The sequence below is a fragment of the Talpa occidentalis genome, unplaced genomic scaffold (genome assembly GCF_014898055.3).
Source record: "Talpa occidentalis isolate TD23 unplaced genomic scaffold, MPIMG_talOcc4v2.1 talOcc4.13, whole genome shotgun sequence".
NCBI classification, from domain to species: Eukaryota; Metazoa; Chordata; class Mammalia; order Eulipotyphla; family Talpidae; genus Talpa; species Talpa occidentalis.
This window is the reverse complement of record NW_023601322.1, coordinates 11,612,653-11,626,045: the sequence shown is the minus strand read 5'-3', so window position 1 is coordinate 11,626,045 and position 13,393 is coordinate 11,612,653. Positions and strand designations below refer to the sequence as shown.

General features: G+C 40.2%; 1 protein-coding gene across 2 annotated transcripts in view; it reads left to right on the top strand.

Moving 5' to 3' along the window:
* MALT1 (MALT1 paracaspase) overlaps positions 1 to 13,393 on the top strand; it is a 47,415-nt gene that overhangs the window by 20,448 nt on the left and 13,574 nt on the right. For both annotated transcript variants that reach the window (XM_037508465.2, XM_037508466.2), the window contains 3 exons: positions 1,502 to 1,528; positions 3,425 to 3,457; positions 10,530 to 10,733. In XM_037508465.2, coding sequence (XP_037364362.1) covers positions 1,502 to 1,528; positions 3,425 to 3,457; positions 10,530 to 10,733 — 264 coding nt within the window. The remainder of the gene's footprint in view (positions 1 to 1,501; positions 1,529 to 3,424; positions 3,458 to 10,529; positions 10,734 to 13,393) is intronic.

Here is a 13,393-nt window from a genome sequence, read left to right as displayed (position 1 = left end):
ACTTACTTCCATGCAGGATGATCCCTATAATTTTTGCAGTAGCATACACTATGAAACAATAATTTTCCATTAGATAAGTTGAGAACACTTGAGAAATTCAACAGGAAAGTACTCCAAAAAATATCTGATAGAAAATGTCGATCCAACTTTTCACTCTACAAAAGTCTCCAAAGTTGAGATGCTTTGTAGCTTGATGAATCGACACATATCATAAGCAGCTCTCTACATCCATTTGTACCTGTCGGACATGATGTTGTCTGTTTCACTTTATGTATTTTATTAAAGATATTGATTGGGACAAGGGGTAGGGTGAGGATTGAGAAGGTGAAGCTTAGGAGACTTTTTAGGGCCATGAAACCATTCTATAAGATATTATTAATACTATGTGCAAGTTTTTAAAATACCACTTAGTAAGAGGATTGAGTATGGGGGATCCCAGGAGAGAATGCAGACTGTGACAAAAGAGTCTAAACATGTTCAGGCTGTGTGAAGCACCCTCCCTGCAGAGGGGAGAGGAGAACAGTGCTGGGAATGAGTGAAGGCTTCAATACTAAAGGCAAAGGAAGTTGTGCGTGGCCCGGGACTGTAACTGATACCACCCTTTAGTTGATTTTATATCACATATAAGCACAAGTTCCTGGATACTCTGAATAGTATGCTGCTTGTAATTTATTGTTATGTTAATTTCTGTCCTCAAAATTTATAAATGGAAAAATAGATATCTGTAATGCCGTGGAAGTCTGCTTAGATGGTTTTATCTGTGCTCTAGCCAGGAAGTACAGGTTAACAATACTGTAGACACCATGCCTGCAAGAACACATTACACTAGTCTAGCCATGAGAAAATGTGTTCAAATTCCTATTGAAAGACAGTCTATAAAGTACCTCACCTTAATCCTCAAAACTTTCAAGATCATGAGAATGAGGAATGCCTAAGAAAGCTGATACAACAAAGAAGCAGCCAAGGAATTACAAATAGAAACAATGTGGACCCCCAGAGAGGACCCCAGGCCACAAAGGCAGCATTCAGGATCTTGACAAACGTTCTCTGCTAAAGAGGGGTGTTCAAAATAGGGAAACTAGCATGGGTAGAAATGGGAGCTCTCCACACTGCACAGTAATTCTGTCCATCTTAAACTATTGTGAAACTTAATTAGCTTCAAGAAGTTAATAGTTGAGGCCACAGAAAAATCTATCTTGACTATTTTTGTCTCATAATTGGTCAGGATATCTAAAACTGAACAAATCATGAATGAGTCTGTTGAGCTCTTTATCACTTACTGAAAGTGAAAATAGTTCAGAAGACCTAAGTGATATTCACAGACAAGTTCTTTCCTGTCCAGCATTTGCGTGGCTTCTCTTTTAAGGCATTTGAAAAGTTCTGAATTGATAAAACCTTGTCTTATGACTAATAGCTTAAAACCTAATTTGGCTAACTCTTACTACTTGTTCTAAATCAGAACGATACCATTTAAAGTTAATTTCTTTCCTCTTCATTTTAGATGAATTACATAACCTTGGACATCCTGGTGAGTAACTGAAACTTTAGCTGCAGATTTTTAAGTCGTTGCTATAATAGCATAAGGATACTATAAGTCTTACTATGATGTAGTAATTTTCTTCTTTATTTAAAGAATGTAATTCGGAGTTGAAATTAGTACGTACAGGAAGTACAATTTCATGAATGTGTGAAAATATTTAAAATATTCTACTTTAAAGACTATGAGGGTAGAAAAGTAAGTGCAGTGAGGGAACATGAAATATCAGTGTATTTTTTATTGTGTACGAGTCTGAGTCATAAAAAGGTAGTTAGGGGGGCAAGTATATGATCTTTTCATTTGAAAGACAAAAAACTGCCTTTGAAAGAGTGACAGGTGACATTATTGACCTCCCCAGTACCCTGGGACCACTTTCAAGGTGGCTTGGTCATAGAACAAACCTCACCTTGCTGGGTGGGTTGTCTTTATGGGAAGTGATAGTGTGCCGGAGTGTTGGTTGGTGCTATCTAGATTAAGTAGTTGGTCAGTCACCATGAAGAGATAGGGTCGGCAGGAATATTTCTTACTCCGTGTTATAATCAGAACGGAATTTTGAACAAGTTTAAGATAAAACCTTATTGAGATCAAAGGCATTGTAACCGTGAGGCCTGCGTAAAGACGCAGCATCAGTACAGATCAAGAGCTTCCTGAAAGACAGTGATGGAACCTGCAAATGTACCTGAGAGCAAAACCTCCCAGGAGTAGACTAAGAAGGCAGGTAGATCACGGGATACCTGCAGGGTCCTGCTTACTTTTCACCATATTACTTCTCATTTCGCCGCTGTGACTATTTTGCTGTGTTTCATGCTCATCTCTTGTTAACACATGTCTGTGAATGGAGTGTGACTGGCTGTGCTGATTGCGTATACACAAGTTAGACAAAACCGGCGTCACTGTCCTCGCTGGCGTCCTCAAGTCCAGAGGAGACTCAGCCAGACATCCAGGCCAGTGCGGCCCTGCAGCGTCTTGCTGGTAACAGGCTATTGTTGCTCCTGGTCTGATTAGAATCCCCTTTTCCTAAATTCGTTATTTCTTGCCTTTCAGTGAACATTATGAAAAGTCATTTCAGGAAAACTTTTGCAAACAACCACCACCAAGAGTCTAACATTTGCATGGCCGCTCTTTCATCGTATCCTTGCTCCTCAAGAACCAGAGATGCCCCCCAAAATCTTGAGTTTTAAAAAAAGAAAAACCTTAATAAGCTTTCAATAAAATCTAGGTGGATGGAGATCATTGAAAATGCAAATAAAATCACCCTGTCTATAGTAGTAGACACATAACTGACAAAATTTCTTCTTTCCTTGTATCTCTCCTGATGGCTGAGGGAGTTGTTCATTTTCTGTGTAGTAAGCGGCAAAGCACATGCACTGGAAATGACATTGACCGCTTTGGGCAACTGAATTAATCTGTATCTGCCTCAGATTCCTTGTCTGTATAACGTAGTCTGGGTGTTTTCTGTATAATATAGTGGTGTATATACCTCAGAGTGAGGTATTATTTAAGTCAGTTATATTTAAAGCTTGTAGAACAGGGCCAGGCAGGTTCTCAGTGAATGTTAATCACTCCTGTGACACCGACACCTGCTTACTCAGCGCCGCCCGCGGTGGCCACACTCTGCTTCTACCTGGCATGGTAAAGATTTTAGCCCCAGCGGTGACGGTCAATTAGCAGAGGAATTCCCTGCCCTGATTCCATCTCTGTCCACCCAGCTGTGTGTTTTTAACAGGAATTTGAAACTCTTAAAATTGTCATTTGCTGATAGAAACCACATTTTGTCTTTTAATGCTACTGTTGTTATTATTCATTCTTTCCATATATCTAAACCTGATATTTTCATTATAGATAATAACACTCTTTTTTTTTTTTGCATGTTTTTCTTTTTTCTAGACAATAAAGAGCAAACAGATGATCAACCTTTAGGTGAGTATATCTTAAAGTGCTTGATCAAAGACAGAGTATATGACTTACAGTGATCATGAAAGGATATAAGACATTTTAATTTGACACTTTTTGTAAATATTTGAATAATATTGAGGCCAAATGTTTCATTTTGGATATTTGTAAAAGAACTTATACAATGGGGGGCTTAAAAAGAGGGTAAGTTTCATTTCTGGGATCAAGCCAGCCTCTGTGGAGTGATTTCTGTGTTTTGACAACATGAAAACAAATGAAAATGTAAACAAAAAAGAAATATGTATGTTACACAAAAGTGGCTAGTACTGTCTTTTGGTGGAGTTAGAGATAAGGAAAATGCAAGTCTGCACTTTGAAGGATGAATAGAAGGGCTTTCCAGACAGGGAGACCTTGAAATCCTAAGTACAGAGTGTAGAGAAGTGAGCTGGGGTTTTATTTGCGGTCTTGCAGGTCACACACAGTGCCCTAGCACATGCAGAGGTGGGGGGCATAGGGCGGGGCCAGATCTGGTGGATCCCCTTTCTCATGCCAGCCACTGGAAGGACACTGATAGAGGGAGCGAATGGAGTACGTCTCTCTGAAATGCTTGTCTTATTTCAGTGGGAAAAATAAACTGCGTGGAGATGATGTTTTGTTTGGGAGAAAAATCAGGAGACTGTTGGAATAGCCTAGACAAGGACAAAATGAGATTTTAAGGTAGGACAGAACCAGTGAGAATGCCGAAGACAAAGAACAAACACAGATCTTTATGTGATGGGGTCAGTGATGTTTTCATGGCCTTGCTGTGGGGCGTAGACACAGAGGGACCCTGTGTTTGCTCCCATTCTTGCTTGGACCACTAGGTGAGTGCTGAGTTAGAGAGCATGGAGTGCAAAGAAAATTCAGAGGACAGATGACTCATTTGGGGACCTAGGCAGTTGGAGGCACATCTCAGTGAAGATGTGCAGCAGGCGCTTGTGCGTGTGGAGCCGGAACTGTAAGGAGAGGCCGCGGTGGAAATGGTTGTGGTGTCATCAGCATAGAGGTGGAAGTTAGAACGGAGGGGTAGAGTCATGAGGCTTTACAGGTCATACAGAAAAGAGCACAGACTGCCCTGGGAATAAGGGGGGTTGGCAGTGTGGGCCCATGTACTGCTTTTTAATAATTAGAATCACTTATCATTGAGCAGATAGCATACAAAAATTCAGATTTCAACATTCTCTTGAAAAGTGGTTGCTGTTTGTGGCTGAATAGTGGCTGCCCTTCTCAGGAGCATTGTGCTCCCCGGTTTTCCTGTGATGTAGCTTTCTGTCAGCCTCACTCTCTCCCCGCTCCTGTCCTCCCTCCATGTAGCTGGAAATTTCTTTACATGGTGGCTAGAGTACAAAAGTGAAACTCTCAGAATTGTGCCTCCCTGGTGGCACAAGGGGTTAAAGTCTCAGCACTGTGAAGCTATCAGCAGCCACTACAGCAGGAGTTCTGTCCCTTGCCAGATAGCCACATGGCGCAGCAGACCTCTCCTGTCTCACCCGATGCTCCTCTCAGCAGTGTATCTCAGTAGATCTGCCTGTTCTGCTCCCCACTCTGTCTCTGGTGAATCCTCTCACCGCCCCCCCTACACCTCTGCCTACCAACCAGTTCTTGTATGCATAAATAAATAAAAATAAATCTTCAAAAAAAAAAGAGAAAAAGAAATTGCCATTTCAAAAAAAAAAAAGAGTGAAATTGTCAGGATTACTCAAGGGTTAGACCTAGAACTGACAGTGTCATGCCACAGTGCTGATAATTAATTAATCACAAGGTAGCCCAGATGTGGGGTGGGCACCTGGGGCTGGGGTGAGGGTGACTGCACTAAGTGAGGGCAGGGATCCCTAGTTCATGGGGGGTTGTCTTTCACCCCAGCTGCAAGGATAGGCAGGGACTGGAATATGAATGGTGACATATGGAGACTGAGGAACTTGGACTATATTTTGTAGGATGGAGAGTTGAAGATTTTATATATGAGACCAGCATGGACTGTACATTCAACAAGTCAGATTAGGTGCTAATACACAATTTTTGAGAGATGACCAAAGATTTATTTAATTAAAACTTACATAACACTTGATATGTGCCAGGTCCCTTTCCACGTGTTTATGAGTGTTTAGCTCATTTTGGATGATAAGATGAGTGATGCACTGGTAGAGAATTAGATAATACTGCATGGTCTCACTCATAGCAGGAGTCTAGAAAACCTAAATAAGGGACCATGAAAAAGAATAACTATAAGAAAGAAAAAATCAAAATCAACAAACAACTATGAACCAGAGACACTCTATGAGGGGGGAAGGGAGCAGGGAAAGGAGAGATTGGGGTCAAAATAAGGGGGGTGCAATGGGGAATATAAAAATAAAAAATTTTTTTTACATTGAAATGTTTTTAAAAAAAAGAAAAGAAAATTAGATACGGAATTGATATTATAAAATACATTGCATTGAAAGATGTCTAGGATCATGTTACAATATTTTCCTGAAGTGGTTTTATTATTCTACTGCTTCATCAACTAGCATTTTTGTTTCCTTTTTCCAATAAACAGTGTGTGTTCAAGAAATTGTGGGTGGCTTTTACAGTAATTGTTTTCCTTCCATTTTTTGGTCCCTTGAACACCATCATAAATTGCTTATAGAGTTGCTATTTTGAAATTTTCTTTGATTCTTCACTTTTATCTCCTCAACTTCAAGTTTTACTGTTTCTTTCTCTATCATAGCTCTAAAGTCTGACTTTTTTCTCTCTCTCTTCCTACAACTTATTTCCTGGAATGAGTCTTTGTCATTTCTTTTTCAACCTCTGCAGTCTGCTTCTCTGTTCTAAATCCTCCCCAGTTTACTCATCATTCAGGAACCATTTTACAAGTAAATTGAGCAAGGTAAGATTTATTTAATTTTATAATTATTAACATTGAATTGTAGAAAATGTTCTTAAGACATTTTAGAAACTAGTTATTAAAAATTACCTTTGGGGAAAAATTTTTGAGAAGTTGCAATCACTGATACATACATTGAAAGGCACATAGTTCTCAAGTTGAACCCTTGCATTCTGTAAACTCCAGTGTTCTTTCTAAATAGATTTTAAAAAAAAAAAAAAGACTGACGAGTGAAGAATTTATATTAGAAACATCCCATGATGTTTAATTTGACATATGTGTCTCTTTTCCCCAAAGACCCCCAGTGATTTTTTTTCTATTACATACTTTATAATTGTTTTCTGCCAGGAAAACTTAGGTGAGGATATGTGCTAGAATTAAATATAATAATCCACCAAAAAATCCACTGTGATGCACGAGCACTTGACCCCCTGACTGACAGTGGGAGCCCCATGGATTGGGGGGTGGTGATACGAGCCAGGGACGACCCATCTCTCATGCCCCCGTGAAGCTCATTGAGCAGGTACACCTGTGTGCTGAGGTTGAGTCTGAATTCTGAGAGGGCTGAGGGGCTCTCAGGAGAATTCTCTGAATTAGCCAGCCAACAGTCTTGCTGTGTAATGAGTACTTGGTATAAGAGAGCATATTCAGCTTATTTTAGAAAAAATTTTTAAAAAAAGATAAAAATGATGTTAAGTTTTACTACCACTTCCCACTGAAATTCATTCTGAGTATTCTCAACGTTTTCATTGGGTTTTATGACTAAACATAGTTAAATAGAAGCTTCAGGTCTGAATTTCTTTACATATTGAGTAGTCTTAGTAATTGACCTTATTGCTCAGGTGAAAGAAGAGATTATTATTTGTACAGAACTAAAGTAACTGTTAATGGATTAGAAATATGCTCTCAGTCTCATTTCATTTTTTCCTAAAATATATATATAGACACACACATATTCATAAGAATAAGTAATTTAGAAAACCCACATGGTCAACTAATCTATGATAAAGGAACAAAAAATGTACACTGGAATGAGGAAAGTGTCTTCAACAAATGGTGCCAGAAAAATTGGACTGCCACATGCAAAACAATGAAACTAGACTACTCTCTCACAGCATGCACAAAAATCAACTCAAAGTGGATAAAAGACTTGGATATAAGACCTGAAACCATAACTTATATAGAAGAAAACAAAGGCAAGACACTCCATGACATAGACTTTAGAATACCTTTGAGAACTTGTTCCCAGAAGCAAGGAAAACAAAGAATATAAATAGCTGGGATTAAAGCAAACAAAAAAGATAAGTACAGCAAAAGAGATAGCCCAAAATGAAGAGACACCCCACTGAGTGGAGGAAAATAGCATACCATACATCTCATAAGGGGCTTACATTGAAGATCTACAAAGAGCTCACACAACTGAACAAAAACAAATTAAACAACCCAATTAAAAATGGGCAGAAGAGGGCCTCCCCTGGTGGCGCAGTGGTTGAGCGCTGGGCTGTGAGGCTGCCCACAGCCTCTGCGGTGCTGGTTCGTTCCCCAGCCGCCAGCGAGAGTCCCACAAAAAAAAAAAAAAAAATTGGGCAGAAGAGCTAAATAGACACTTCTCCAAAGAAGAAATGCAAATGGCCAATAGACATACGAAAAAATGTTCATCATCACTTGTTACCAGGAAAATGCAAATCAGAACCATAATGAGATACCAGCTCACATATGTAAGAAGGGACCATATTGATGCTAATGATGGGAGAAAAAGGAACCCTCTTACAATGCTGGTGGGCATGGAAACAAGTCCAACCTCTATGGAAAGCTAAATGTTCCTCAAAATATTAGAAATGGATCTGCCATACAATCTCGCTATTCCAATCCTAGGAACTACCCGAAGAACACAAAAACACTTATTAGAAAGGAAACCTGCACTCCTTACTGCAGCACTGTGTACAATAGCCAAGATTTGGAAACAACCTAAATGCCACCAAACAGATAAATGGATCAAGAAGATGTGATGTGTGTATACAATGGAATAGTACTCAGGGATCAAAAACAATAAACTCATGCCATTGGTAGCAACATGGGTGGAGCTGGAAGGGATTATGCTAAGTGAAATAAGGTAGAAGGAGAAAGATAAATATCACATGGTTTTATTTACAGGTGGAATATAGGAAAACCAAACAAAGTTCAGATGAAGACAAACCTTGAAAGCTGACCGTAGAGATGAAGCATCCTTGGAGGGGTGGGGGCAGAAGAGCACAGGGAATATGGTGTGAACCATGGGTGCTTTGGTGGTGGGAGAACTACAGTGACCACACCTGAGGGGAGAAATCATATATTGTCCAAAAATTGAAGAAAAAAATTTTTTTTGTCACTACTCAGCTCTTTACTTTTTTTTTTAAGATTTATTTTATTTTTATTTATACAAGAACTGGGGTATAGGCCAGATGCATGGGAGGGTGAGAGGATTCACCAGAGACAGAGCGGGGAACAGAACAGGCAGACTGACGAAATACACTGCTGAGGGGAGCAGCGGATGTGACAGGAGAGGTCTGCCGCACCATGTGGGACGACCCTTGCCGCACCATGGGTCCCATGTGGGACCCATGTGGAACTGGTGCTGCAGAGGCTACGGACAGCTTCACAGCGTGGCGCTCAACCCCCTGCGCCACTAGGGGAGGCCCAAGAAAATATATTTTTTAAAGAATAGGCAGTTTGTAAGAAATCTCTGAAAATGTAAATATATAGAGAGACCCTGTGACATAAAAGCAGGACGGCTTTTCACAATGGGATTTTGCTGACACTTTGAGAAAGTCACAGTCTTTGAGCTATTCTTTGAAACACTATTTAACACTGGACTTAAGTGTTCTGTGGAAAGAGAAGAAATTTTGCCAAAGAGATTTTTGGTGAAATGCAATCATTGTCATGATTTGAAACATGCAATTACATTACATATTGCAAACACCAAGTTGACTGTGTGATTCCCTGTGCCCAGTTCAGTTTCACAAGAGTGTTCTTTAGAGTAATTTATAAATAAATGACTTAGCAGCACTTAATGACAGAGGTTGATCACCAGGTCCTGGCCAAGTGTCAGAGAAGGTGGCCTGCAACCCTACCCAGTGTGGCTCTTCAGCCAACTGGCTGGTCTTGCAGATGCTCAGTCCACCTTCTTTACTGATCCCTGGTGTCTCCATGGTAGATTATATCATCACATGCATTGCACACACCCCACTGCCCATCCTCAAGAAAAACCTAGCAACAAGTTTCTGTTGGCATCATCTGCCCTTTAAAACATCAGCCTCCCTGGTGACCTCCCTGGTGGTGCAAGAGGTTAAGTCTCAGCACTATGAAGCTATCAGCAGCCACCGCAACATGAGTTCGATCCCTGGCCAGGGTGGTGATCCACATGGCGCAACAGACCTCTCCTGTCTCGCCCGCTGCTCCCCTCAGCAGTGTCTTCGGTCCATCTGCCTGTTCTGCTCCCTGCTCTGTCTCTGGTGGGTCCTCTCGTCCTCCCGTGCCTCTGGCCTGTACCCCGGTTCTTGTATAACAATAAATCTTTAAAACAAAAGAGAGAGAGAGAGTCATGTAGAAAGTCTTCACACATCATTAAGGTAGCTGCATCTCACCCTAATGGGAAGTTTTTCTAAAGAAGCTAAGAAGAAACTACATCAACTGAAAATATGAAGGCACAGTACTTGTCAAGTTCCCGCTTTTCTCTGCCCTTTGCCCTCTTCTCTTCCTTGCTCTGGTGCCATTGCTGTCCCTCTCTTCAATCCTTCTTGTTTCAGCCTCTTCCATTCTCAGCAAGACAGAACCTAACTTGATGGGAACCCAATTCCAAGCATCCCTTATATAAAGCTGCTGCAAAAGTCTAGTTACGTTTTTTTTTTTTTTTAGTTTCGTTGTAACTCAATAAAAGTATCGCTTTGATACTAGGTACCGTTATGCTTCACACACAGCCAATAAGGCTTTTGCCAGAGTCTCAAAAGCTTCAATAGTTTAATTTCAGTTGTGTAATTTATTAGCCTCGGCATTCCTCAGCAGAGCAGATGGGTCTGCCGCATACGGGGATAGTGCTGAAGTGAAATGAAGTAACAGCGCAACCTTATCTGTAAAGCCTATTATAATAGTATTTCCGTGTGTTCTATTTTAATCTTTGTATCTTTTTTTTTTTAATTCTCCACCTTTTTTTCTTAACAGCAAAGGACAAGGTTGCTCTTCTGATAGGAAATATGAATTACTGGGATCACCCCAAGCTAAAAGCCCCTCTGGTGGATGTGTACGAACTGACCAACTTGTTAAGGCAGCTCGATTTCAAAGTCGTCTCGCTGTTGGATCTCACCGAGCGTGAGATGCGGAATGCAGTGAATGAATTTTTACTACTTCTAGACAAAGGAGTATATGGTACGAATATTTACAATCTTTGTTTCTAGAACTATCCTTTTTCTGCATAATTTAAATTAAGAGTTAAAAATCAAAGAAAAGTACAGTAAACACACTGAATTGAATATTTTTTCTTTGTAAAAGGGGTGGATTTCATCTTCATTCCATAGTTCCACAAAAAAAAACATGAATAGTCATTGTTTTAACTTGTCAAAACAGTATTGTTATTATTAGAGTCCTGTCTATGTCACATGATTTTGTTTTTTATTGACTATAGAAGCTACAGTATAGCAAAAACTTGATCAAAAAGCAAATGATATACTCCCGTGTGAAATAATACTCTGTGTGTTTCTCTCTCTCTCTCTCTCTCTGTGTGTGTGTGTGTGTGTGTGTGTGTGTGTGTGTGAGATATAAAAGGTTGTAGCCAACTCTACATTCTGTGTGTTTCTTTCCTTTTTCTACTTATTGCATAGGATTTTCTGATCTGTTAGTGGAACCTTGAGTTTAATAAGAAAATGTCCATGGGTGAAGCATAAGAAAACAACTTCTAAATGACAGCTCTATGTAGAAATAATTATAGTGGCAGTAAATTGTAATAGTTTTCCTCATCCTTTTATTTAACTATGTTAAGAGCACTACATATGCGGTAAAGACTTTGAAAGAGGAAAAATGCTGTCAATAGTAAGGGATTCCTTCAGTAATTTATTTCTTTTAATGAGGATAACCACAGACACAGGAGGCGGCTGCTGAGCTCGCTTGATCCCGTGTCAGAGGCTTGCTGTGAGTTATGCAATCACACTTGACTGCCAGGAAAGTGACATTTCTAGGCCTGTTGTTAAGATGACTGACAAACAAAAAGCATCAATTTGGCTTCTATATCTTTCACATTATTTTGCTTCAATAATTTCTAAATTTAGCCTTTTTATTTATAAACAGATGGATATGATGAGGCAAGCTTGATAGAATTGCTAATGATTCTCAAAGTAGAATTTTAAAGGAGAAGAATAATTTTTTTCAAGACTTAGTATGTTATTGTATATGAGATAGGAGAAGACTTAAAATCTGATTAAATGAATTTTGAGTGAGTTTCCTCTAAATAGTAAAGGTTAGTCATAACACAAAGGAACCAACAAAGTAAATACCTCAAATTTGGGATTTCAGCTAAATGCTGATATAGTAATAACAAGATCTTGTTTATGAGCGTATGTCCTGATGACTACATGAATCATTCATTTTTCTCTTTTCTTTTTGAAGATTTATTTTCATTTATTTATTCATGCATATGAAAACTGGGCCAGAGGTGCAAGGGGTGAGAGGAGTCACCAGAGACAGAGTGGGGAGCAGAACAGGCAGATTGACTGAAATACACTGCTGAGGGGAGCAGCGGGCGAGACAGGAGAGGTCTGCTGTGCCATGTGGGTTAGCTCTGTGGCCAGGAATCGCATTCATACTGCAGTGACCGGTGATAGCTTCATAGTGCTGAGACTTTAACCCCTGTGCCACCAGGGAGGCCCTCCATTCATTTTTCTTAGAAAATATGATAAAATATACTATAGAAATGTACACTCGTGGTAATTTTAGTTTGTATCATATAATTTACCTCAGTTTTTAAAGTGCCTGGACAGTTTAAATAGGAGAAGCCCCAAATTATCACCAAACATAATGAGGTAGTTTAGTAATGGATGGAAACTAGAGTTCCAGTGATGAACATGAGGTGACATAGACAGGTATTGATAAAAGTCTGTACACCTGAAACCTAAATAATGTTATTTATCAATATTACTTTAAGTCTTTAAAATGATAATGAGGTAAAAGCTAAACATGTTTATCAGGGCTTCCCCGGTGGCGCAGCAGTTGAGCGCTGGGTTGCGAAGCTGCCCGCGGCCTCTGCGGCGCCGGTTCGATCCCCGGCTGCTTCCCGGCCACCGGAGGAGGGTCCCACATGGCGCGCAGACCTCTCCTGCCACCCGCTGCTCCCCTCAGCAGTGTACTTCGTCAGTCTGCCTGCTCTGCTCTCCGCTCTGGCTCTGGTGAATTCTCTCACCCTCCGGTGCTTCTGACTGTACCCAGTGCTTGTATAAATAAATAAATAAATCTTTAAAAAAAAAAAAAATAAAAAAAAAAATAAACATGTTTATCAGTTTAGGGTTTTGGATTGGTGAAGTATTTTCAGAGTGAGGGGATGATATGAAGAGTTATGTTCTGAATTATTTATTCTCTTTTTTTTTTTAATAGAGGCATGTTTTATTTATTTATTTATTTATTTTATTTGTTTGTTTTGTTTATACATGCACTGGGTACAGTCAGAAGCGAGGGACGGTGAGAGAATTCACCAGAGCCAGAGCGGGGAGCAGAGCAGGCAGAAGGACCGAAGTACACTGCTGAGGGGAGCAGCGGGCGGCAGGAGAGGTCTGCGCGCCATGTGGGACCCTCCTCCGGTGGCCGGGGAGCAGCCGGGGATCGAACCGGCGCCGCAGAGGCCGCGGGCAGCTTCGCAACCCAGTGCTCAACCGCTGCGCCACCGGGGAGGCCCTATTTATTCTCATTTCTTGTTGACATTGTCAGAATCAGAAATACTAAACAGTTGTCCAGCTTATGTAGAAGCTTTGCCCCAGTATAAAAACATCATCTTGGAGTTTAGAATACGAAGACTTAAGAAGGCTAGAAAGTTTTTAAAATCC